This window comes from Trematomus bernacchii, unplaced genomic scaffold (genome assembly GCF_902827165.1).
Source record: "Trematomus bernacchii unplaced genomic scaffold, fTreBer1.1, whole genome shotgun sequence".
Taxonomy (NCBI): Eukaryota; Metazoa; Chordata; class Actinopteri; order Perciformes; family Nototheniidae; genus Trematomus; species Trematomus bernacchii.
Window position 1 is genome coordinate 17,403,251 of NW_022987720.1, and position 22,580 is coordinate 17,425,830.

The following is a 22,580-nucleotide window of genomic DNA, read 5'->3' on the forward strand; positions in this document are numbered from 1 at the left end:
GTACTTTTTCAGGTCTCCCTTGAAAAAGAGATCTATGATCTCAAGGGACAATCTGGATAAATAAAGGTTTGAAATGAAATGAAATGACTGCCTTTGTAAAAGGGAACATTTCTTTAAAAGACATATCTGAAAAAAACATTACAGTAACTTTTACCCAACATAATATTATCAAAAGATAAGCTAACGATCATTGCCATAATAATACACTAGGCTTTCTGCATCAATGTTTAACATTAAGTACAATGTATAAACAAATAATTGTCAATAATTCTTATTGTTCAAAGCTTAGTATTGTTTGCACCATAAAGAGGTTTGTTTACAGTATATGGCATGTTATTGTAGGTCCAGTTCAAACTCAACTTCATACATATGTATGTAGTATGGGTGCTCTATTTTTCTTACACCCTAGAAATCATAGGTTTGAACCATTTTGAAAACCCCTGCACAAATATACAAATGTAGGAAAGACAAAACTAAATCTGAAGGGAGGTGTGTCCTCTGTAGGCTTTTGAACCATTGTTCTATTCCTTTGACTCACTGAGTCACGTTACATAGAAGTTATTTGTCCAAAGAATCATGGATTCTTCATAAAAAAATATTTTCAAAAAAACCGGAACAAGCATTACAATCCCACATAAAATAGGTGTGTTCTGTGTGTCTAATGTAGTGGTACATTTTGGTATTAAGGTATTGAGTAGCCGGATAATATTACATGGAAGCTATTGGAAAAAATACCTTTATTTTCTGTTAAAAATATGTATGTAAAATGAATGAATTACATTTATAGAATTAAGTGTATTGCATCAGAGCAGTTAAGTTTAATTTTTTTACAATAATTTCAGAATCAGAAACAGGTTTATTGCCAAGTAGGTTAACACATACAAGGAATGTCCCTTGGTGTATATACATACGCAGCAAGGCAAATTCCTAGTCATTTCTTCTGGTATTGGAATGTCAGCAAGAAGGTTTGAAAAGACATGGTGTCCTGCCACCTGGTGTAAAGACAGAAGCACCGCTGCTTCGGCTTCTCAATGTTTGACTATACATTCAGAAACTGTGAACACTGTTTGACACATGAATTAGGGCTGCAAATATCAATAATTTTCTTGGTCAATTATTCAATTTGTTGTAACTTATTGTTAATATTCGATAATATGGCATAAGACAAAAAATATTATGTTTTCTCAGAGTTTCTGTTATATTTGATACTGTATTTTTCATCTAAACCAAAGAGAGAAAACAGAAAAATATAGATTTAGTTTTCTGCCACTGTGAGAATAATTGGTCCATAATGAAATGTCTAATAAATTGAAAAGGACATGTGACGTCACATTAGAGTGGCAAACAATTAAACTAAGAATTAAAGCTGGGGGAATAAATGTATAATTATCCTAACACATTAAAAGCTTTGATGTCTCTTTTGTCCTTTAAAAACAAGTCCATTCTTTCCTTGAAACAACTAGTCAAATTGTTGTATTTTTGGTCCTTTTTGATGTTGGTGTACAACTGATAAAAGGTGTATTGATATTTTCACTAACCTGCAAATTAGAAAAAGATAGTGACAAATGGAAAAGAAAAAGAGGGAGGGGTGTAAGGAAGTCCATTTTCATTTATTGCAGGTTATTTTCAATTTTTCGCTGGATGTGTATTCCGTTCTCCATTGCAGTTTTTGGATACACATAATAGTGTTATTTCCAATGGTGAGAGATGAGGTGTTCTTCTCATAATGAACGATATTGTGTATTTTTAATTATTGTTAATCACACATAAAATCATCTTTGTAAACGTGTCTTCACCACAGCTGCATTTCTACCTGTGACTTGGGGAATCCTTCACTGGTATAGTAAAAATTGAAACATTGAACCCGTTTTACATACATAGGATAACACAGTTTTACATTTACAGTAGAGTGATAAAGCATGTGGCCTGGTGTAATTATTCTTATTTCTCTCACATCTTCTATTCTTTCTTTCCGTGTTTTGTTTATTAACGTCCACTAGATGGCTGTAAACCCACTTTTAGTGGCTGGTAAATCAGAGGAAGTTATTATACTGTATCAACAGTTGTTAATGAAATAGGGCTCTAAAATGGCTGAAGTCACAGTGGTTCCTCCTCTGCTAATTTCAATTCAATTTCAATTAAATTATTTTTAACTGTTATTCATTTTAAATTTTTCCATGATGTGTTTTGTTTAATGCAAGTCAGTCAGACAATAATCATGCTGTTGTCATAGTAGCTCACGCTGGTTTTCCATTCTACTTAGCAACTACAAGTCATGGTTTCCGCTATAGGTGTAGATCATAATCACAATTATACTTCCAGACTCAATCCGAAATAATCCTAGATGAAATGTCATTTTGAAAGAGTAATTATGCCAGTGTTCCTCCATGCCAGTGAAAACAACTCTGATTCATTCAGGGTTATGGCATTTGGTTTAGCATTTTTCTGGGAGTAGTATTTCATCATTCGAAAACGCAGGGTTAAGCCACAAACATTGCTCAAACAATCTCATTTCCTTCTTTTCTCATTTTTGTCATGTTGGTCATCAAAGGCCAAAAGAAAGTCATAATGTTTCAAATGTACACTATGTTTCAAATGTACACTATGTTTCAAATGTGCACAACTTTATACTGCTGACTACGCAATTCCTCTTCCGTTTTTCCCAATCCTCTTCATGTGATATGTTCTGTTTGTAGTTCACTAAAGTACAATCCTACTTCTCCACAGTGCACAGCAAGGCCTTCATCTACACAGTGAAAGTCAGTCACAAGTCTGGGCATGTTGTTTGTAACCGTGTTACTTGACCATCACCAGTCATAAAGGTACCCTACTGTATGTAGGTATCACTTTGTCCTCCTACACTCAGTCTGATGATGACACATATCTGAACTAAAGCCCATCCTGTTTTTCAACCAGGAAACTTTCCCCAAGCAGAGTACAAACATAAAAAGTGAAACCAGGTGTACTGACCTCAACCAGAATTCAGAGGCTGGTGGTAATTTTCAAAGTGCAACGAGTAAACAACATATGACATTTAGTGAGTCCCACGTATTTGACTTTGACATTAACTACATATTGTCAATTGGAAATATACGAAAGCTTTTACATTAGTAATGTTGTCACAGGATTGCAATACATATAGATTCTGAAAAGTGATTTCTCATACATTTCCTCATAGTTTATTTTGTGTACTTCACAATGATTTATCTCCAGTTCCTGGTCTTATAAGACTTTTCCTAAATAACTAATGGAAATCAAGGAACGGGGGAATAAATTGCCGAAATCAGGCATTACTGTTTGAAATCTTCAATAACTCAAAGTAAAACAAATGTATTATTCTTTTATTATTTGTTGTCTGATTAACCCTTCCTCACATTCTGTATTTTATTCTGAGTATGCTAAATACTATTATTCTACTTTATTAAATCTAAAGACATGCAAAGAGAAAGTGGTTACATTAAGCAAAAACAGCAAGGCTGCGACTTTCAATGTTGGCAGAAAAACTATTTAAAAAAGGATCACCACCCAAACCCTCTTATCTCAACAAGTCTCAACATAAACAAGGAACTGAATGATTCATTTCGGAAAAAAACGTATGTAAAAGTCCTTGACTGCTTACTTCTCCTCCTAGTAGTGAGTTGTGTTCCTTATTTTTGAGTGAATTGTGGTGAGTAAGAGTGAAGGGCCAGCCCCAAGATGACAAAACAATCTGGGCCTCTTGTGCTTGCCTGCAGTAAGAAACAGGGGAAAGTACCATCTGGATTTCTCTGTGTTCTATAGATACTCAGGGCACAGCAGAACACTGTCAGACATCAAAACGTCCTTATCACATGCACACTCTGAGCTCAGGAAGCAACCACACACACTGCTCTGGTGCACAGCAGAGGAAACTCAGGACCTGCACAGTCGTCAGCTCTTAAAATCTCTCTTCCTGCGCTCCCCAGGCTCAGGCCGCTCTGAGATCTGCCGTCGGACTGACGATGCCACAGACTATCCAGCATTCCCTCAGTCATGTCCTCCTTTTGTGGATCACCATCCTTTCCATCGTCCAGGTTGTGTTCATCACCCTGTTCTTCACAACAGGACATCACAGCCGGGTGAGACTTTTTTCAAATATCCCCAGATTGACTTAATGTGACAGTATCTATTAGGCATTAATGATGAGTTACTTTACGTTGCAAACTTGTACACTAGTTTTACCATAGCCTTTTACATTTGAGTGAATTAACAGAGCATAGGTTCACCTCTGGTATGTTAAAGCACCTGTGCAGTGCAGCTGTACTTTCTTGTGGTCTTGGTCGTAGCAGCTGGTGAGAAAGACACCCCTGCTTGTGGTCTGCAGCTGGTTACACATACCCAGAATCCTTTCCCCTAAACACTGGAAGCCTTGTATAATGTTCAGATAAAAATGTTTGCTCTACGTCAATCCCAGATATGAATCAGAACAACACCACAAATACAACTGTAGTGGAGCATAGTTCTTAGCTAGCATCCTGGTGGTAGCCTTCAAAGCAACTCTATTTACTGTTAATGTTTAGAGTAAACAATTGACAGTTTAATGCTTTTTATGAACTCTGCATTAAAACATTTGATTAAGCACTCAAAAATACAAAAATGTAATTTAAAGAGCCTGTTTTTGTGCCCCTCAAGTTGGGTTGACCTTGATTTAAAGGCACTTTAGTTTTTCATTATTCTTTGCAACAATTAGAGCCGTTTTATTTATTATTTATGAGCATATTTTGTATTTCTGTTCTCTCTTCCAGGCTTTGAGCAGTAGCACTGTAGCTCCAGCGGGCCCCATGCAATTCCAGGCTACCAATACGCCCTTGGTAAGACAACTGCAGCTTCAGAGTTTACAGTATACCTCTCCTTTCAACTGAATATTCCTACCATCTGAAAACACACGTTATTGTCAATCAAAATGTGATTCTATTGTGCTTTTCGGGTTTGCATTACTTAATTTCAGAAACACACATCTTGCAGAGCAGTCTGTTCTATCAAATAATGTTTCTACTTGAGGTGCTTTTGTCATGCAGTCTAACCACTCTCCTCACTTCTTGGAGGAAGCAGAGTGACGTCTTTACAACATTCGGGGAAATGCCACTAAATAAACTGTCTCTTTAATTTACTTTTGAAGATAGAGCATGCTGTCTAATGTCTTCTCGCTGTTAAGATGGGGGTACTAGTCTCATCAACACACAAATAAATGTTATTTCTGTAATTGGTTCATCACTTTAGGAGCACTGTTAGCATCTTTCGTAATTGTACTATTTTGAGAATAATGGATCCCTTTCCTTTCAACAGGCCCCCTCGGAGCATACGCTCATGGGAAAAGCTGAAATGCTCACCTTTAAGGCTACTGGAGGTAAGGCTATTTCCATACCCAGCTCATGTTTGTACAAAACAAGCTTTACAGTATGACAAGTTTGTACGAAATGAGTCATTCACAAGCTGTTGGAAATTATGTAATTGCTGCAGACATGACTGCATCTCATGTAGTTTCATCACGATTGACAGCATTTCCTTTCTAACACCCACAGCCAATAGGAAAATCGCATGGGCAACAAAGAATCAAGATCAAATCCTGGTTTCAGTAGAACAAGGAGGAACAGTTCTGAAAATAAAGAAGGATGGATATTTCTTACTAAATCTTCAGGTGACACTGTCTCCATGCAATGGTACAATGGGATCGCTGTACACAGTCAGTCTGAATTCAAGTGACACAGTCATCCTGCAGGGCGGGATCAACACTAACACCTGCAGCACCGGCCTGCTCGGGAAGGTGGAGGAGCTCGCTGCAAACGACAGCCTGGAGGTCACCATCAAACCGCAAAACGAGGCCATCATTAGTATCATTGATGACCACGAATATCTTACCCACCTGGATATCGTGTTTTTTCCGAGGAATTAGATCTATACATTCTAATCATAAATATCAATCTGTCGAGATGTGGGACCTGCACAGCTGGCAGAATGTACTCTTCTCTTGTTACAACACAGACTTCTGTCTTTGCTTTTGTATCACCAGACCCAAACTCAGCTCTGTTACTATAGAAAGAATATGAAGTATACCATTTGTATTTTTGTAATTTAATAGATTAGACCATGAAGCATAATTGTCATTACTTTACCAATAGCAGTGATCAAGGAGGAAATGTTTAGTCAGCGAAGGAGTTTTTATCTACATCATTGTCCCCCCCCTTTTAGGAGTTTCTAATATCTAGAATGTGCAGTAGTTTAAAGCAACTTTTTATTCTTAATTTCCACATCTACTGGCTGGACTTTGTTATTTGCACTGCAGCTTTTATTTGCGACTTGCTGATTTTTATTTCTTGATATGTTTTGAACTTTTATATATTTATGTTGAATTTATTTATTGTTTTGACCTTAAATATATACGATATTTTATATTTAACACAATTCCATGGGCTTGTCAGCAATTAACCAATGAATGTATGTCACTGTGTGGCTAAGTATGTCATTTGTGTGGCATGCATATATTGTGAGTCACTAGAATGTATGACACTGTTTTCATTGTTAATAATTGAACTAATAAAGCTACAATAATACAAACTTGACATGGCCTGGAAGTGCCATGATAACTTTTGTCATTTAAAAACTACGACATGGTATTTAAAAAAATACCATGGTCATTTTACAATCTGTAGTTGAAAGAAATGAACGTGTTACCTGGTAATGTAAAAACAAGAAGCACCTTTATGTACTTTTTCATTCCATTTTCATGATCTGAAAAATGAAAACAGAAAAGACCAAAAATAAACTCCAAATCTCCTCCTACCTGTATCACACAATATGACACATGAAATCTCTGGTAATGGTTTATGGGGAAAGTTTCAGAGAATTTCTTGGTTTTGTCAAAGATTTGCAGGTATTATTAATGCACTCCGGAGGGGGTGTGTACATTAGTTTCATCACCCTGTACTTAAATTGCTGCAAACCTTTTAATACAAAAATATATTTTCATTACACTGTTGTATGTACAGAAGTCAATTATAACTTGATGTGTTTAAACGCCCCAACATGGAGCAAAACACAATCACAAGGATGATTTAGTGATTTTGTCTGTGACTCATTTTCAAGACCCCAGATATAAAGTGAAAGTGAGAGAGTCATTAGTTAAGAGTGGGACCCACAGGTAATGAGTCAATAAGAGAGAGGGATGTGTGTGCTGTCGAAGAATATTGCCTTCTGGGTGACTTGGCAAAGAAAAAAACATTACGCCTCAAACAAACATCCAATATTATATCTGATAGACATCACAACAAAAGGGATACACAACATGTCAATGGAACATGATGATAGTCATCAAGTCTGTGCCAAGACACATTTTCCAAGCTACTGAGGTATTCATCTGAAAGAAGAGTCCCACATCTGTATTAGCTGTTATTACCACAGCTTTCGATTACCGGGGAGTTGAGATGTTGAACACATTTACATAACAGTCTCATTTACCACCCACTCTGTCTTGTTTATTAGAATAATTGTCATGGGTTGGTTTGTTCCCACCTTTGCTTTCCACTTCCCGATGCTCAAGCAGACGTAGAAGAGTTGTCTATCCACATCTAACTGTGCGGCAGCTTCTGTAAAAACCATCATTTCCACCAAAACGTCACTGAGAGAGCTTGTGTGTGGTGTCAGACATGTTTTCACTGTGTAATCAGTTAAAAACATGTCCAAATCAAATGTTAGAGTTTTTTTGATAGAGAACAACATCATAAATACAACAACTTTACTTTAACCTTGATCAAAATTGGCATTATTTTCAAATTCAATCGTTTATTTATACAGCCCCATATCAAAGAATTACACATGTGTCTGGGGGCTTTACAGACTGTAAGAAATCCCCAACAGAAACACCACAATAAACAGGGAGAACAAAAATGGAAGAACCCAAAGGGAGGGTACTATTTTATGTCTGATCTACAGACCAACACAAGGGGACAGTATTTACCTGTTTTGCTCTGCTGTGTACCTTGAACACCTTTCAGTTTTGTCTAGCACAAGAAAAGTTGCTCTATGCATCACACATTGTTCGGTGTGGAAACAAGGCGTCCATGTTACAGATAAGTAGAGGTGGTTTTCCAAGCAAATTGTGAAACATTTTGATGATTTCTTAACAGATTGATATCCCACAACCCTTCGGTATGATAAGTTTGAGATCATAGGCACATAACGAGTGATGTCATCCCACACACTTTCTACCTAAAAGTCATGTCTAGACCAAATGAAAGACAACTAAACTGCTTAATTCCCAACCACATCTGATGCAGCTCCCCCTCCTTTGGTCCTACACAGGCTCTCACACCTCACAGGTCAGCCAGCGCTGGAATATAATCACTCACACATGCATTGAGAAGCATTCATGAAATGAGACTGTACAACAAGTCCAAGCCGAGGCTCGAGATAATATTTGTATAGCACTGTAAGTAGTCTACAGTAAGTGTGTTACCGAATAGAACCAAACTGTACTGTACATGCCTGAGGGGAAATTAATTTGGGTTCACCTAACCTACACACACACACACACACACACACACACACACACACACACACACACACACACACACACCACACACACACACACACGCACACGCACACGCACACGCACACACACACACACACACACACACACACACACACAGGTTCTGGGGATGGAAAGTGAGTCAGGCAATCTGTTCCCCCTCACCGTACCAAATTCCCCCCCCACCTGGCCCTACTACCACTTCCGCTTCAGTTTACAAATACACAACTCTGTGGGTGTTCCAAGAGCAGCTTCTTTGAACAGACACAGCTGAGGGGAAAGCGTAACTGCATGAGAGATGCAAAAAGAGATAGAACAAAAAAAAAAACTTCCGAGAGTGATGAAGCCTTTTGTTAGCACAAGGCATGTCAGCATGCTTGTAACCATGGTGATGAAATGAAAAGGATCCTCATTGGCCTTACATTAGATAAGTGTGCCGATCTGAAAGTGAAGTACAGTATACACAAACATTTGGGTAACCTTTGAAATCTTCAAGGGGAATGTATGATTCAACTTTGAGGGTAGTTTGCAGCCTGCGTTACTCCGAACACAAGGGATATCTTAGTATCTCAGTTGTTTCTGTTTCATTTACTTTACTTATTGGATTGAAATAAGAGACGAGGTACATTGCAAGCTGCTAAACTCAAGCACATCTGTCATAATGTTGGACTGATGAAGCATTATTACAGCTTGAACACATTCTGGTTGAAGGTGGATGACACCTTGTGCTATTTAAAAAAATACTTTCTCCACAGTATGAGTCGTGTGGTTGAACTGAGTGGGGGAAACTGTTGCTACTGAAGACAGCAAGGCTCCACCACAGGAAGTTCAACCCGCTACATGATGGTCTTAGTAAAGACTCAAAACATTTTAAATCATTATCTCTTTATTGTTGAATACATAATTTAACATATATAGGGCAGAAAATAAGAAATGATCTCAATCATATAACCACTGAAGGGATGAATAAATAGTGTGCAGTATGTTACAGCAAGAACGGAAATCATTTCTGAGGAGACCGTTTCTATGTTTTTAATTTCAGCATTAACTTGACAAATACACTACATTTATATTCAGCAAAAATAAGAACAACAGTAACACTTTAAAATGTTTGAATGTTTTATTTCTTTATTTTTTTTATCTATGACGTCCAAGCCTTTTGGTAACATTCAGACGATTACATTTAAAGTAAGTATAAAATAAGCATAACATAAGCATATAAAAAAAATCTCTGATAAGAAAATAATTTTGAATCATATTCACGCATAAAAATAAAACAGCTTCAACCCCCAGTAAGGAAACCAGCACAGTCCTGACCCTTGTAACACTCAAAAAGGCACTCAAATCTTTCTGTTATCGACCTTCTATTTCCTTACAAAGAGAATCATTAATCCATGTGATTCATGGTGAGATATCAATGTGATATTTATATCATGTATGCACCGAAAACATTCTCAATGGGTTTGTGTTTCACAACATTTGCGGTATTGCTCACTTCTACATAAATGGCGTCATTTTTGGTGAGGTGAAACACTCCACCGAGATAACTGTTGTATCTTGATCTTCTCTTGGGCTTCTCGTTTTGTTTGGACAACAGGAGGGGAATACTTTTCCCAGCATACAGTTCGGTATTCCGATGAATAGAGTGGCTAAAATAATCAGTGTCGAAGAAGGAAACCTTGGAATAGACATAGTAATACCCCTCTTTCTGAATGATTAGACTCATGTTTCTGTAGTCCATTTCATGCAGGAGAGGGACTGCCTCCGCGCTCCATGCCATGATAGTCTTTCCATGGACTGCATCTAATCCATCTGGGTAAAAAACAGCAACAACGTCTGATTGTTTATTTGATTCATATAATGTCCTTAAAATGTATTGATTATTTTAAACAGGTGGTTTGAAACTATGAATACGTTTTGAAATGCAAAAGCTCTGAGAAAATATGCATCTTTCTTCTGCCTTGTTTATAAATTGCAAAATCCACACTGGTCTCACCTGTCAGATGTGCAACCGGTTTGGAGGGAGGAATGACAAGACTGGGAATTTCAGTCGTAGAGGTATCGTCTTGACCTGTGCGAGGAAAATACATAATGTCACTCATGTGGATTAAGTTACTGTAGTGAGATCTCTCTGTTGAGGTAAAAGTGCTAAAACATACCTGCGATCTGCCTAGAGGACGATGCTGAGATCTCCTGCAATGTAAATACAAACGTGTTACCTCTCAGTTGTGTGTGCATACTTGTTCTCTATTGTGAGCAGATGCAATCACTGTTGTGATAATATATTGAGAAAAACGGCTATCTCGCTGAAGCATGAATTTTGAATTTTGTTAAAGGGTTCCTTTTCGTGTTTGTATGTTGTTGTCTTTCCGCACAGCAAAGTAGGACAGGTCTGTATTTCTGGTAAAATAGACCACAATCATGCTACAGGAAATAGACCACTTCTTTTCCACTGTCCCTTGTTACGCTTTATAATCTCTAACCACTACTGATTTAATGCTAAAAAAGACTTGCCATGCACCCGGGGATCGCTGCCCACAAGCAGGTCTTAAGACGAGGACAGGAAACTGAGTCACTCAGTTAAAACACATACTAACCACCATCACGGGACATCAAGACCACATGCCCCTGTCAAGCATGGACGTCAATGTTTTTCTCATAACTGAGCCGGACTTCTCCATCTTTACTCTCTTCCCCATAATAGTGAAATTATTTCACCGTCAGCAGTTTTTGGAGAAAACAAATCATCATTCATATGATTGGAGGAAAGGTCAGTTCCGTTTCTATCATGACAGTCCTTCGATTTACTATTTATGAGAGCCCTACACTCAAATATTGTTAAAGGAAAATGTTTGTACAGTATAGAAACAAACAATCTCACCATAACTCCATCATGACACTATGGGAATATATTGAATCAGAAATTGACTATTGGAAGGGTGGAAGTTTCCACTTTGGTTATGGCAGGCCTATGAGACCAAAGCAGGCGGTTTCCTATGCGTAGCATGTGACTCTGTGGCATGCATTTATAAAAAAAAAAAGCTGTGAACGATGGTGATCGTCCTACTTAATTAATAAAACTCTAAAAAATTAGTAAAGTGACAAACATACTATTTGTGATATTTGGCTATTTAAATAGACTTTGATTGATTGATTGATTATGATATTTCATGATGCCGTTTTATGTTAATTTTTGTATTTTGTAATGCTTTTCAAACGTTTTTAGCCTTAAAAGTATCTATTCATATTCAATTCATTCAAGTAATTCAATGTGTGCTTAAAAAAACTAGAGTGCAAATATACGGAAGTATTTCAAGAAAATCAAGAAGTTTCCACGATCAATAAATGAAAAGTGTTATTGACAAAAACCCAACAAAACGCATTTGGTTTAAGGCTGACGGAGAGCAAGTCAGAGAAAGTAGAAAAAGGTGTTGAAGCTGAATGAGATTTTAAAGACAGAGATGGCGTACTCACAGTTTTAGCAGGTTGGTAGAGGCGGTAGATGAAGCAGGCTTCGATGGCCATGCCGCACAAGGCCAGGCTCACCAGCAGGATCAGCAGGTTCTGCACCCCCCCGCCCCGCCGCCCCTTCTGGCTCAGCCTGGGTGGCACTGGAGGCCGAGAGGCATGGGTGTCCACCACATACACAGAAGGATATCCAGCCGTGGACATACCTACAGTGCTCACTCTGTGACTGAAAGACGCTTCTGTGTGGAAATGTCCCCTAGAAGTTGTCAGAGGGTGTTGCTACAAAGAGTGTTAAACTTGAGAGACAGAGAGAGGTGAAAGAGAGCTAAATGGGTGGGCTCACTTGTGGTTGGTTAAAATGGAGAGGCTCACTTGTAGTCAGACAAAGAAAAACCATTGCCTTGTTGCAGAGGATGCAGAATAGTTTTTATGCATAAGCATGTACAAAGAGAAACAATATTTTAAATACCACCATCAGACTCAGACAGTCGGGGAAAGGTTTAGAGTAGACCATGTGAGTGGTTTCTCTTTCTTTTTTTCTTTTCTTATCTTCTTTTCTTTTTAGATTAAGTATGAGAATGTGAATTGCAACATACTCAATTATCTGCGAATTGTTTGCTTACCCATACAAAATTATTCTCAAGGCTTCAGTGATGTTAAAACTGTGTGGTCAGCTTTTCCTCTTTTTATACTCATGGCTCCCTCTACAGAATATAAGAGGACAAGACAAGTGTACAACCTACATAAATACACAAGTACAACGTTTGTTAAAAGAAACACAAATAATGTAGAGATTGTTGGGGGTCAAACGGAATTCAGTACAAGAAGTATTACATTTTGACCTTCTCTAATAGTACAGGCCTTCATACTCCAGGCATCACCATGCACTCTTATAGTGTGTGTGGTGTTTAGTGTAGTGTACTGCACCTTGTCACTCCATCTCAGTTTTGCATGCAGTCACTCCAGACTGCAAAGCGACACAGATAGTGGCTCCACTCATTCAGCTCCGACCAAGGAACTTTACTGAGAGGCATTTTTCCAACTATGAGAGTATGATAGTCAGAACAGCTACAGTAAAGTGGCTTTATTGTACATGTGTGGAGTTGGTGAACCTGGATTTAATAGACTATGGGGTGTGAGCAGAGGATGATGTCTGCAGGGCTCTGTGTGCTGACATGTTTGATTCTGACTGTAGATTTAACTTTGGGTTTTGGGTCAAACAAAGACATGCAGTTCACATTTCTATTATCTGCTGGCAGCACAGAGTGTTTTTACCAAACAACGGCAAGGAGCGACAGCATGGAAGTTGGATACCAGGTAAATACAATATCCTCTCTATCTTCCTGCCATTGTGTCTGGCACATTGGTGGTATAATGTTGTATGTTAAGTTTTGAATAGCTTTATTAAAGTTTGCGAATAATGTCTTCCTGAACAACAAGCGAAGAAGCTTTGGACTTTGATCTTGAATGCAGAGAGATAAGAAATAGCTGCTGCTGTTGTTGAAGACAGATAAGGAAGAGGTGAAGAGGTAGAAAAGTCAGAATGATGCCGCTGGAAACAGGCCTCCTGAACAAGCACAGACATGCTTTTACATGATGCCTACATGATAAATATATAGCCACAATAATAAGATTTAAAATGCCGTATACAAATATGTGTAAGCGAGGGTTGCATCTGTTGAACATACTAAACATGGCTTCATAATGTCCTCATGTTATGACCTCAGTCATTTTAGGGCCCTGACCTTTATGTTGCTTCACACCACAGTCATCATACCACTGCTGCACCCTCTTCAGCTGCAGGACTGTAGTGGTGTAAAGTGCCAGGCCTGTCAGAATTATCTTCACCTGAAGAGTTCACACAGTGTTGATGTTGAGCTCTTTTTACCATTCTGCTGCTCTTTATAAACGTTCAATCTACAGTTACAACTAAATGCCTAACATCAGAATCCGAATCAAGTTTATTGCCAGGTACGTTTACACAAAAAAGAGGATTTGCCTACACAAATACCTAAACAGTCCATCATTATCAGTGTGGCATAATGTGAGCTTTGTTGTTGCTCAGTGTACAACGAGGGCCTTCATATAACATTGCAGTTCCTCAGCTAGTGTGAACCTCCACTGTTTCTTTCAAAGGTGATAGCCGGGTCAGGGCTGGAGGTCGGCTTTGCCCTCATCTCCCCCACCGGGTACCGGCTGGTGTCTGACTTCAGGAGGTCTGATGGCATTCACATGTGGGTAACTTAAACAACCACTTGCCTTTGATATGATGCTCAATCCCTGTAATAATCTTTCAATCAAGAGTTAATTCTGCCAAATTCATAAAAAAGAGGACTTGATTTTCTACTATTTTTGGTACTAAAGCAAATAGTTTAAAGGTCATCTATTATGCAAACATGTGTCCCCTCTGTGTAAAGAGATTCTGAAAGTTTCAGGAAAAAAGATTCTCTCACTTTCTGTCCTGCTCCATTTATATAAAAACCTGTCTGAAAATGAGCTGATCAGATTTCGGCCACTTTATGTCATAACGATTTTTTTGCTTGTCTAACCATTAGCCAATAACCAACCAAGGTAACCCCCGCCCACCTTATCACCTGAATCTCCTCCTAGAGCACCATTGTGTTCTTTTTAACCAAATATCTGGCAGAAAAGCGTGAGGAGTGGCTCCTTGTTTTCATCTAAAGTAACAGACAGAGAATCAACACTTTTGAAACAGGGCTGAAACAGAGGGGTTTATGGGATGCTACAATGCATGATTTGTTTGGTATTTGGAGCCAAAGATATGTTTTGTATATATCTGAGACCTATAATATATTGATGAAAAACAGTATAATAGGGGACCTTTAAACTCTGATATTATTGAGAGCAAATGTCACTTTCCAAATTGACACCTTTTTGTTTCCTTCAGGGTGGATTCCACAGAGGATGGAGACTACCGGTTGTGTTTCGACAACAGCTTCAGTAAATTCTCAGAGAAGATGGTGTTCTTTGAGGTGAACATTAACAGTGAGAGCAGTTCAGTTGGAGGCTCAAATGAGTGGGAGAACATGGCCATAACAGAGAGCATGGGGGAGTACAAAATGGAGGACATCAGGGTGAGAAAGAAAATCAAAGAGCTATGCATGTGCTTCAGAAGCTCTGAGAGGCAATTCAGGAAAAATATCTGATATAAACTTACATTTTCTTTTCAATTCCTTATTTTTGAAATGTGTGAAGCAGGTGAAAAGGAAGTTACAGGTGTTGTAGAAATACTCAACTGTAATAAAAAAAAATACATATATAACAATGTATTTGAGTCCAGTTAAGAACATGGGGGTGGTGCATTTCAGCCTCTTGTGACCAAAATGATGATGATGCAACACCTTTCCCCCGTCTAGATAAAAACATCTGAAGAAAGATGATCCTAGCAAAACCTCTGTTAATCTATTCTTGATTATAAACACCGAAGATATGTTTTTATCTCAGATGGATCACAGTATTTGTTTCTGAATTGCCTCTCAGTGGTGTTATACCTCCTCAGACAGCACTTGAATTATCAGATGTTATTCTGTTTTAAGTCCACACAGAGGCACTGACTTCCTCCCCCTTATCATCTGTTCTTCCTGTCCCAGGCTCAGATGGACTCTGTGTACCAGCACCTGGAGAGGAGCCGTCAGATCCTGGCTATGCTGCGGGCCCTAGAGGCGAGGGACCGCTACCTGCTGGAGGACACCCTGTGGAGGGTGTCCTTCTGGTCCTGCCTCAGCCTGCTGGTCATGCTCTTTGTCGCTGTCACTCAGATCTACACCCTGAAACGCCTGTTTGATGACACCAAGCGGGTGTGCACATAGCCGCAACAAAGCTGAGGCTCGCAGTGCAAAGTTTGACCCCAAGACCTTATCTGACATGAGCTGAATTTAAAGGGAGGGTACACTCGTTTGGGAAACTGCTTCATCATTGATGTTTTGTGAAACTCTGAATTCCAGTCACAAGGAAACACACTTATAGTACTGTAATATACAAACAGAAACACAAAGGCATACGTATACCTACATAAAAGAAACATGAATACACAAACACACAGATACTTGTCATTGGTGAGCTAGAAAACACTCTGTTCTCACTATATGGTAGTTTTATTGAATTTCAGACTACAATTCACATGGACATGTAATACTCTAGTCTATGTTTTATTGTAACAATGGCCAAACAAAATAACATTAGAAACCTCAACTACTATGTGTAGCCTACATTTTCTTTCTCAGGCCTATATATAAAATCTTTACTGTGATAAAAAGCAATGCACACATTTAAAAGAAGCAGTCAATCTCCCTGATCAGTTCCTCCATCTGGAGGTAAAATATTTACGTCATGTCGATTGCGAGATAACTGTGAGGAAAACATTTCTTTCCTTGCCATCATTTGGATGCATTGCAGTCATTTGGTTGCAATTACACTGACTGAAAAAAACAAACATAATGCAATATTTATTGTGCATTTCAATCACTATATTACACACTGTGTTGAAACTTCTTGGGACTGCTAAGCTTCATTTTTAACATTTCCTGTCATAAAACATTCAGTGGTCTCGCTTAACCACTTGAAATGCATTTTACTTTGTGGTAACAAAACAAACATGATACAAGAAAAGAAACATTTCTTTATGACTTGGAACTAAATATGGTAATTTATAGTGTTTCGTTTATGCTGTAGGCCTCAAGTTACAATTTATGTTCAAATAAATAATTGGCAGTCTTCTGGGAGATAGGTAACCAAAAATATCTGATAAAGATTTGTGTTATATTATATTTTACTCTTATCACCTGGTTCTGACCATCAGTTTAGTGCTCAGAACTATTTTAGACATTTCTTGAAGACTAATTATAAATGTGTCTCCTGAGATTATTTATTTAGACCCGTAACAGCTTTTGTCTGAGCTTTTCTTTTTATGTTAGTTGAAAATGAGATATGTAGTTCTTCTGTTGTCCTGCTGTTGTCATGGCGGTCATTTCATTTCCACTTCTGGCCAGGCAATGTCACAACTGGTTTCGACGGGGAGCCGGGCGCCTGTTCAGGAACAATCAGCCAACATTAATCTCATAACCTGGTGACATGCACGGTGACAGGTAATACTGCAGGGTCCAGTCTCTGGAACATCAACGGCATTTGTGAGGAGGCACTGTTAGCCAGAGGGATTAGAGAGATCATCCTCCAGAGTTATCGGAAGATATGACCAGACACATTAACCTGGATTTCTAAATTAATGCTGGGGCAAAGGAAAGGGCATTATCAAAATGACTGCTGACCTTTTGTACAGTGTCACATTGGAGAAGATTAAAGAGGGAACTGTATTAAAAGATGTCTGAAAACATTCTAACAGCATTTTTATTCCGAATAATTTGAGGTAAATGTAATATATTACCACCCACTTGGAAGTTGTTTGGGTTTTATTGTTTTTACTATAAATTAAATTAGAACTGTTTTTCACATTAAAGGGAATTTTCCTGTCAAAAAAGACACATTCAATTTAAGTTGACTGAATGCTGTAAAAACAAAAATACTTAGAGAAGGAAGTGAATTCCTTGTATACGCAGGGTAACCAATAATAGCTGTAAAAATGGCATGGTTGGATTCTTTTGTTCGTAAAAAGGTTGCCATAGTAATACTTGCGGTCTTATGTCAGTCTTTAATGGTCTGGATGTAGAGAGAGAGAGAGGGGCAAGTTATGAAAGGAAAACCAGGAGTGCCGAGAGAGAGAGAGAGAGAGAGAGAGAGAGAGAGAGAGAGAGAGAGAGAGAGAGAGAGAGAGAGAGAGAGAGAGAGAGAGAGAGAGAGAGAGAGAGAGAGAGAGAGAGAGAAGTGGATCACACGAGACAAAAGGAGACACCAACCACCAGAGCCAGTCCCTTTATTGTACACAACACCTCTTTATTGACTCTGCATCCTAAAATCAGTTCATGTTTATTCAAATCAATTAATTGCTACAGAGGCACTTGACAAAGGTTTGCAAAACAAAAAGAAACAGGAGATTTGTACAGGTTGGTTTCCATCCCCTTCCACCAGATACAGACAGGGGGAGGGGGGAGGAAAAGGGAGGCAGGGCACATCCATTGGGAAGGAAGGCAGTATTACTACACCCTGATGTATTACAGGGCATTACAGTCTGAGCTTCCCAAGGGCAGGCTGATGTGACAGGCACAAAGGGGGCTTCAACAGACTTTGGCCAATAGGAAGTTTTATCACATGAACTAAGTGTTTTTTTTTGGAAGATGTCATGTGAAGAGTTTTCAATTTATAGATTTTGGTCTGTTTTACAAGCTTGTTTTCATCCTTTGGGCACTGTCACTGAAAGCCAGACCTGTCATGAAATACAGGAGGAAGAAAAAGCACACTCTGTCTCAGGGTCTATATTTAGGATTCAATTTACAGTTTTGATGTCATGTTAGGTTGGATAGCTACAGCTTCTGTCGACAGAGTGTGCCCTCTTTCTCCAAAACTCCCACCACCACTACTACTGATCAGACCTAAAACAGAAAACATCCTAGTAGCCCAACGTCACTCCCAGCTTGACCACCTACATTTGTTTTTAAAATGATCAAAAACTCAAAATGCAATCAATAGATAATTCATTCGCAAATAATCGCAGCTGTGTGTCCAACCCCAGGTGCCCCCCCCCCCCCACCACCCCACCACACCACATACAATGCATTTACACAGCTAATCCCTGTAGCAGAACCCTGAATAAAAGACCAGGAGAAGCTGGGGAGCTGAGTTGTGCAGAGCTGATACAATTGCAACCAAAAACATCAAATTAAAAGACAATGCCCAGGTTATAAATAACGCATCAGGAGATGACAGATCTCTTTTTACCAACAGCCAGGCCTAATGTATTAGTGCTTCCTTTAAACCACGACAGTTGCATTTTAACAGTTTGGGATTTGATAAGAATTACAAGCATGTTTTTGTTATCAGCCCTGCGATTAAATGAAATACAAGTGCTAACTCCCCAGTATAGGCCAGCTATATACAATACTTTAATGCATGGAAGCAGAACTGATCGCAATAATAAATGTCCTTGACAGCTAAGCCCGGAAAGAGATGTGCCAGCCCCTAAATGTTTAATACCATCTTTATTCTGTAAATCACGTCCTGGTACTACTCACCCCACCGCTTCTCTGAGTTTGATCCTCTCTGAGAGGAAGCTGTTCTGTGTGCTCTGCTCTATATAAATCAGTTAATCCAGGAATGAACAAAGTCTACCCTGAAGGCTGAAGGTCTCATTGGGGTTCAACTGAGATTTAAAGGGATTATAATTCAAGGCTTTAAAAAGGTAGAATTACTGGAGAAAAAAGCATCTCGCAAAGTGCAGACGGCCTTCAGCCTGTACGTCCCTCTCCTGCGTTTCCGTGCATAGTGTTCTGGTAACGGACTACAACATCCTGTAATGAGAGGTTTGCCGTAAGGCTACATGGCTAGAAGTGCTTGGATTATAACGGTCAATCTGACATCTTTTCATTGTGGAAGTAAAAGTAAATCACAGAGAGGGGGGGGGGGGCTGAAGCTACTCTCACACAACCCGGCCCCATTTCATGCTTTGCTTTTCTGTGATTTCATTTTTTAAAGCTACTTTTCTGATGGTCATAAAAACAACACTCAAATATAATAACAAAAGGGCCGAAGGGGAAATGCAATCTGCACCACCAAAATAACAACAGCTATTGGTTTCAGTAGGAATCAGTTAGGAAATGAAAACCCAGTCCAACATTAACAACAGGTTAATGTGAATAATACACAGAGATCTAGAGATGGGCGTTTCCAATCTAAAATGCTGAGGGAGGGGAGAAGAAAGCCAGCGTTTAACAGTTAATAAATTACTTAATGAGCTTCTGCTGGGAACCTCGTCAGAAGAAATAAACCAGTTATTGTAGTAAAAATAAGCTCTGAAGTTGAATTTGATACATCATCTCCTAACCACTGAAGCTAAATGCATCCCACAGGTCAGCTGGGTTTCATTTAACACCATTTCCACAGCAGTCAAAAGTAATATTCAAGTGGTAAAGGGATTTCTGTCTTTCATGTGCACTGATAAAGATGGTATTAGCAGCTTTTTTACATTGCTTGAAGAGACATATTTGTACGGCTTGACGACACACATTATGCACCGCTATGAGTCAGCCCCTCCCCCTCGAGCCCCCGCCCCTGGCCTTCAGTGTGCAGATTCACACACCCACACACAAACACACACTTGGCCACAGCTCTAGTCTAGCAGGGAGGGCTCAGCAGGGCGGATAATGGTGGGCCGGTGAGAAGGAGCCCCGGGAGGTCTTCGGCTGCAACGGGGAGAGAAGATACAACAAGGAGTGAGACGCGCTCACAAAGAGACAGTGGAGAAACCAAAACAACCCGACAGAGAAAACAGAGGGAGAATGAGGGAGAAACAGAGTGAGAGGAGGAATAATTCAAAGATATATAATAATAATAAATGTTGAGATGGGACAACTTGTTGAGCTTGAGAAATGACAAACCATGCCTGTGACTCTTGGAAGACAGAGGATGATGCCGTTAGTGACATAATGTTACAAATGCAGTCCAAAAAAAAATGGCGTTATACACAAACAAAGTTTTGACAATTGCATCATAACAGCAAATCTTACCTAGGTACACCAGGTGGGACGCGGGCGGGCCGGGAGGGGATCTGTGGGGGTGCGCTGAAGGGGTCCTGGTGGTTGTTGAAAGCGTTGATGGGTGGGCCCGGGCGCGAGGGGATGGGTGGAGCTCCGAAGGCGGGAGAGGGGTTGAGCGGCACTCCGAAGGCAGGGGAAGGGTTCATTGGTTGTCCGGGGGTGGGGCCACGTGCAGCGTGCGGGCGGCTGGGGGCCGGGGCGGCTGCTGGGGGGGGTCTGCGCTGAGGGGTGGGGCTGAGGGAGAGATATGATTAAATCTCGCATAATGATAATCACCTTAAAGATTCAAGATTCAAAGGTTTTATTGTATGCATATAAGCTACAGTGTAGAAATGGCAATGAAACATATATAATAAAGTACAAAAATACAAATAAAAAATAGTGCAAGAAGTCTATATACATGTAAATAGAATATGATATGTACAAGAACAGAATATGAAATTAAATAATGTACATTAAGACAAAATTAAATACGGTTTAAGGATCTAGAGCAGGGGTGTCCAAACTTTTTTCACCGAGGGCCACATACAGAAAAATATACGAAGGTCTGGTGAGGTATTTTGCCTCATATGCTAAGTTATAAGTTTGCAAAATCAATCAAATGTAGGTCAATTAAGCTTGATACTTGAATATGCTGTAAGAAACACAACAGCCTAAATCACAGCTCTCTATAGGGTTTCATTGATTTAGTTTGCAGCTCATGCCTTAAAACAGCAGCTTCAGATTGCTTATACAAAGATTTGTTATGCAAATAAGTGATTGGGCAAAAAGCCTAAGCCTAATATGAACTAAGATTAGTTTAAAAACGTTTCCAACTTTAATTGATTGAAGTTATTTGAAAAGTGGGCACACTTGCATACTGTGATATATATTTGTACATATATTAGTACAATATATGACAAGCACAAGTTTAATTTTTGGGCCATATTTCATTATACTATTTGAATTAGCTGAGGGCCGTTTCAAAATGGCCCGCGGGTGTGTTTTGGACACCCCTGATCTAGAGCTAAATGCTAGTTAACCCTTATCTCACCTGGCGTCTTGGATCCAGTTGTTATTTGCGGGTGGGGGTACTGGGGTGGTGATGGTGCTGGTGCTGATGTCTCCGATAATGACCAGGGCCTCCTTGAGTGCGTGATACATGCGCAGCAATTCGTCTCTGCGCTGGGCCTGGTCAGCTGACTCCTCCATCAGGCTGTTCTGGTCCCCAGACGAGTAGAGGTAGGCCAGCAGCTCCGAGTGGATGAAGTCCTTCGCCTGAATGGAGATTAATAGTGTTAGAACACAGAGGGGGGGGGTGGGTGTAACTCATGTCGTAAAAACTGAGCATTTTATTTACGACAACGGCTAAGAACAGAGGGGATTAATGCATGGATTGGAGAGATTTGATCCTCAAAACAAAATATTAGAAAACCATGGGAAAGGAGCTGCAATGGTGGATGTGTTGGGTATGTGGGTGTGTGTGTGTGGGTGTGTGTGTGTGGGTGTGTGTGTGTGTAGCTGGTGGTTTGCTGGAAGCCATCAAGTGAGCTCACCACAATAATAAAACCTAATTAATGGACAGTGGACAAGTCAGTGTGAGCATACGCCATAAATCCCGTTAATTAGTGTCTTCAAGTTTATGACCCTGTGTGCCCATGAAATGCATGAACACTGTTGCTATTAAAATGAACAAGGCAACGACACGATACTCTGCAGAGCTCTATGGTGCAATGAAATGTATATTTCATAAAATAGTTCTTTGTTTGGTCTCAGATCAGTGGTTTATCAGGTGCCTTGATATCTTTTATGAAGAAAATAGGGATGTGGGATGCTACATCTGCTGGACTAGCAGCGTATTGGTTAGGATACATAGCTAATGGGAACCTCGAGGTTTATATAGTTTGTGAGAAAATGTTGCAAGATGG

At 39.4% G+C, this 22,580-nt stretch overlaps 4 protein-coding genes across 10 annotated transcripts in view; 2 read left to right on the plus strand and 2 right to left on the minus strand.

The window, feature by feature from the left end:
- Positions 1-3,833: 3,833 nt before the first annotated feature.
- Positions 3,834-6,552, plus strand: LOC117493428. The gene is made up of 4 exons (XM_034143978.1): positions 3,834-4,097; positions 4,764-4,829; positions 5,305-5,365; positions 5,541-6,552. The coding sequence occupies exons 1-4, from the start codon at positions 3,981-3,983 to the stop codon at positions 5,909-5,911; spliced, it is 615 nt and encodes a 204-aa protein (XP_033999869.1). The 5' UTR covers positions 3,834-3,980; the 3' UTR covers positions 5,912-6,552.
- A 3,008-nt stretch (positions 6,553-9,560) lies between these two features.
- tnfsf14 (TNF superfamily member 14) lies at positions 9,561-12,310 on the minus strand. The gene is made up of 4 exons (XM_034143974.1): positions 12,017-12,310; positions 10,702-10,735; positions 10,539-10,613; positions 9,561-10,354 (listed from the first exon to the last, which is right to left on the minus strand). The coding sequence occupies exons 1-4, from the start codon at positions 12,212-12,214 to the stop codon at positions 9,969-9,971; spliced, it is 693 nt and encodes a 230-aa protein (XP_033999865.1). The 5' UTR covers positions 12,215-12,310; the 3' UTR covers positions 9,561-9,968.
- Positions 12,311-12,381: 71 nt separating this feature from the next.
- Positions 12,382-15,905, plus strand: tmed1a (transmembrane p24 trafficking protein 1a). Of its 2 annotated transcripts, XM_034143976.1 has the most exons (5): positions 12,382-12,524; positions 13,270-13,327; positions 14,147-14,244; positions 14,919-15,105; positions 15,622-15,905. In XM_034143976.1, exons 2-5 carry the CDS (start codon positions 13,310-13,312, stop codon positions 15,838-15,840), a joined length of 522 nt encoding a protein of 173 aa, XP_033999867.1. In that variant the 5' UTR covers positions 12,382-12,524; positions 13,270-13,309; the 3' UTR covers positions 15,841-15,905. The 2 variants fall into 2 exon arrangements, with proteins under 2 accessions (XP_033999867.1, XP_033999866.1); XM_034143975.1 differs by lacking the exon at positions 12,382-12,524 and having other exon boundaries at positions 12,964-13,327.
- Positions 15,906-16,082: 177 nt separating this feature from the next.
- dnm2a (dynamin 2a) overlaps positions 16,083-22,580 on the minus strand; it is a 29,324-nt gene continuing 22,826 nt past the window's right edge. For 4 of the 6 annotated variants that reach the window (XM_034143931.1, XM_034143930.1, XM_034143927.1 and 1 more), the window contains 3 exons: positions 21,707-21,930; positions 20,644-20,907; positions 17,897-20,319 (listed from right to left, as the gene is read on the minus strand). In XM_034143931.1, the coding sequence (XP_033999822.1) occupies positions 20,247-20,319; positions 20,644-20,907; positions 21,707-21,930 (561 nt within the window). In that variant the 3' untranslated portion in view covers positions 17,897-20,246. Of the gene's footprint in view, positions 17,057-17,896; positions 20,320-20,643; positions 20,908-21,702; positions 21,931-22,580 lie in introns of those variants that run through there. The other 2 variants (XM_034143928.1, XM_034143929.1) reach the window with 2 other exon arrangements.

What these genes read in the sequence shown, in the direction of transcription:
- LOC117493428 (XM_034143978.1), top strand. Translation starts at nt 3,981, where the DNA reads ATGCCACAGACTATCCAGCATTCCCTCAGTCATGTCCTCCTTTTGTGG. An exon ending in CAACAGGACATCACAGCCGG is followed by an intron (nt 4,098 to 4,763) that starts GTGAGACTTTTT and finishes TCTCTCTTCCAG; the next exon opens with GCTTTGAGCAGTAGCACTGT. An exon ending in CACCTTTAAGGCTACTGGAG is followed by an intron (nt 5,366 to 5,540) that starts GTAAGGCTATTT and finishes TAACACCCACAG; the next exon opens with CCAATAGGAAAATCGCATGG.
- tnfsf14 (XM_034143974.1), bottom strand. Translation starts at nt 12,214, where the DNA reads ATGTCCACGGCTGGATATCCTTCTGTGTATGTGGTGGACACCCATGCC. An exon ending in TCTACCAACCTGCTAAAACT is followed by an intron (nt 10,736 to 12,016) that starts GTGAGTACGCCA and finishes TTTACATTGCAG; the next exon opens with GAGATCTCAGCATCGTCCTC. An exon ending in GTCCTCTAGGCAGATCGCAG is followed by an intron (nt 10,614 to 10,701) that starts GTATGTTTTAGC and finishes TTCCTCGCACAG; the next exon opens with GTCAAGACGATACCTCTACG.
- tmed1a (XM_034143975.1), top strand. Translation starts at nt 13,139, where the DNA reads ATGGGGTGTGAGCAGAGGATGATGTCTGCAGGGCTCTGTGTGCTGACA. An exon ending in AGGTCTGATGGCATTCACAT is followed by an intron (nt 14,245 to 14,918) that starts GTGGGTAACTTA and finishes TGTTTCCTTCAG; the next exon opens with GGTGGATTCCACAGAGGATG. An exon ending in ACAAAATGGAGGACATCAGG is followed by an intron (nt 15,106 to 15,621) that starts GTGAGAAAGAAA and finishes TTCCTGTCCCAG; the next exon opens with GCTCAGATGGACTCTGTGTA.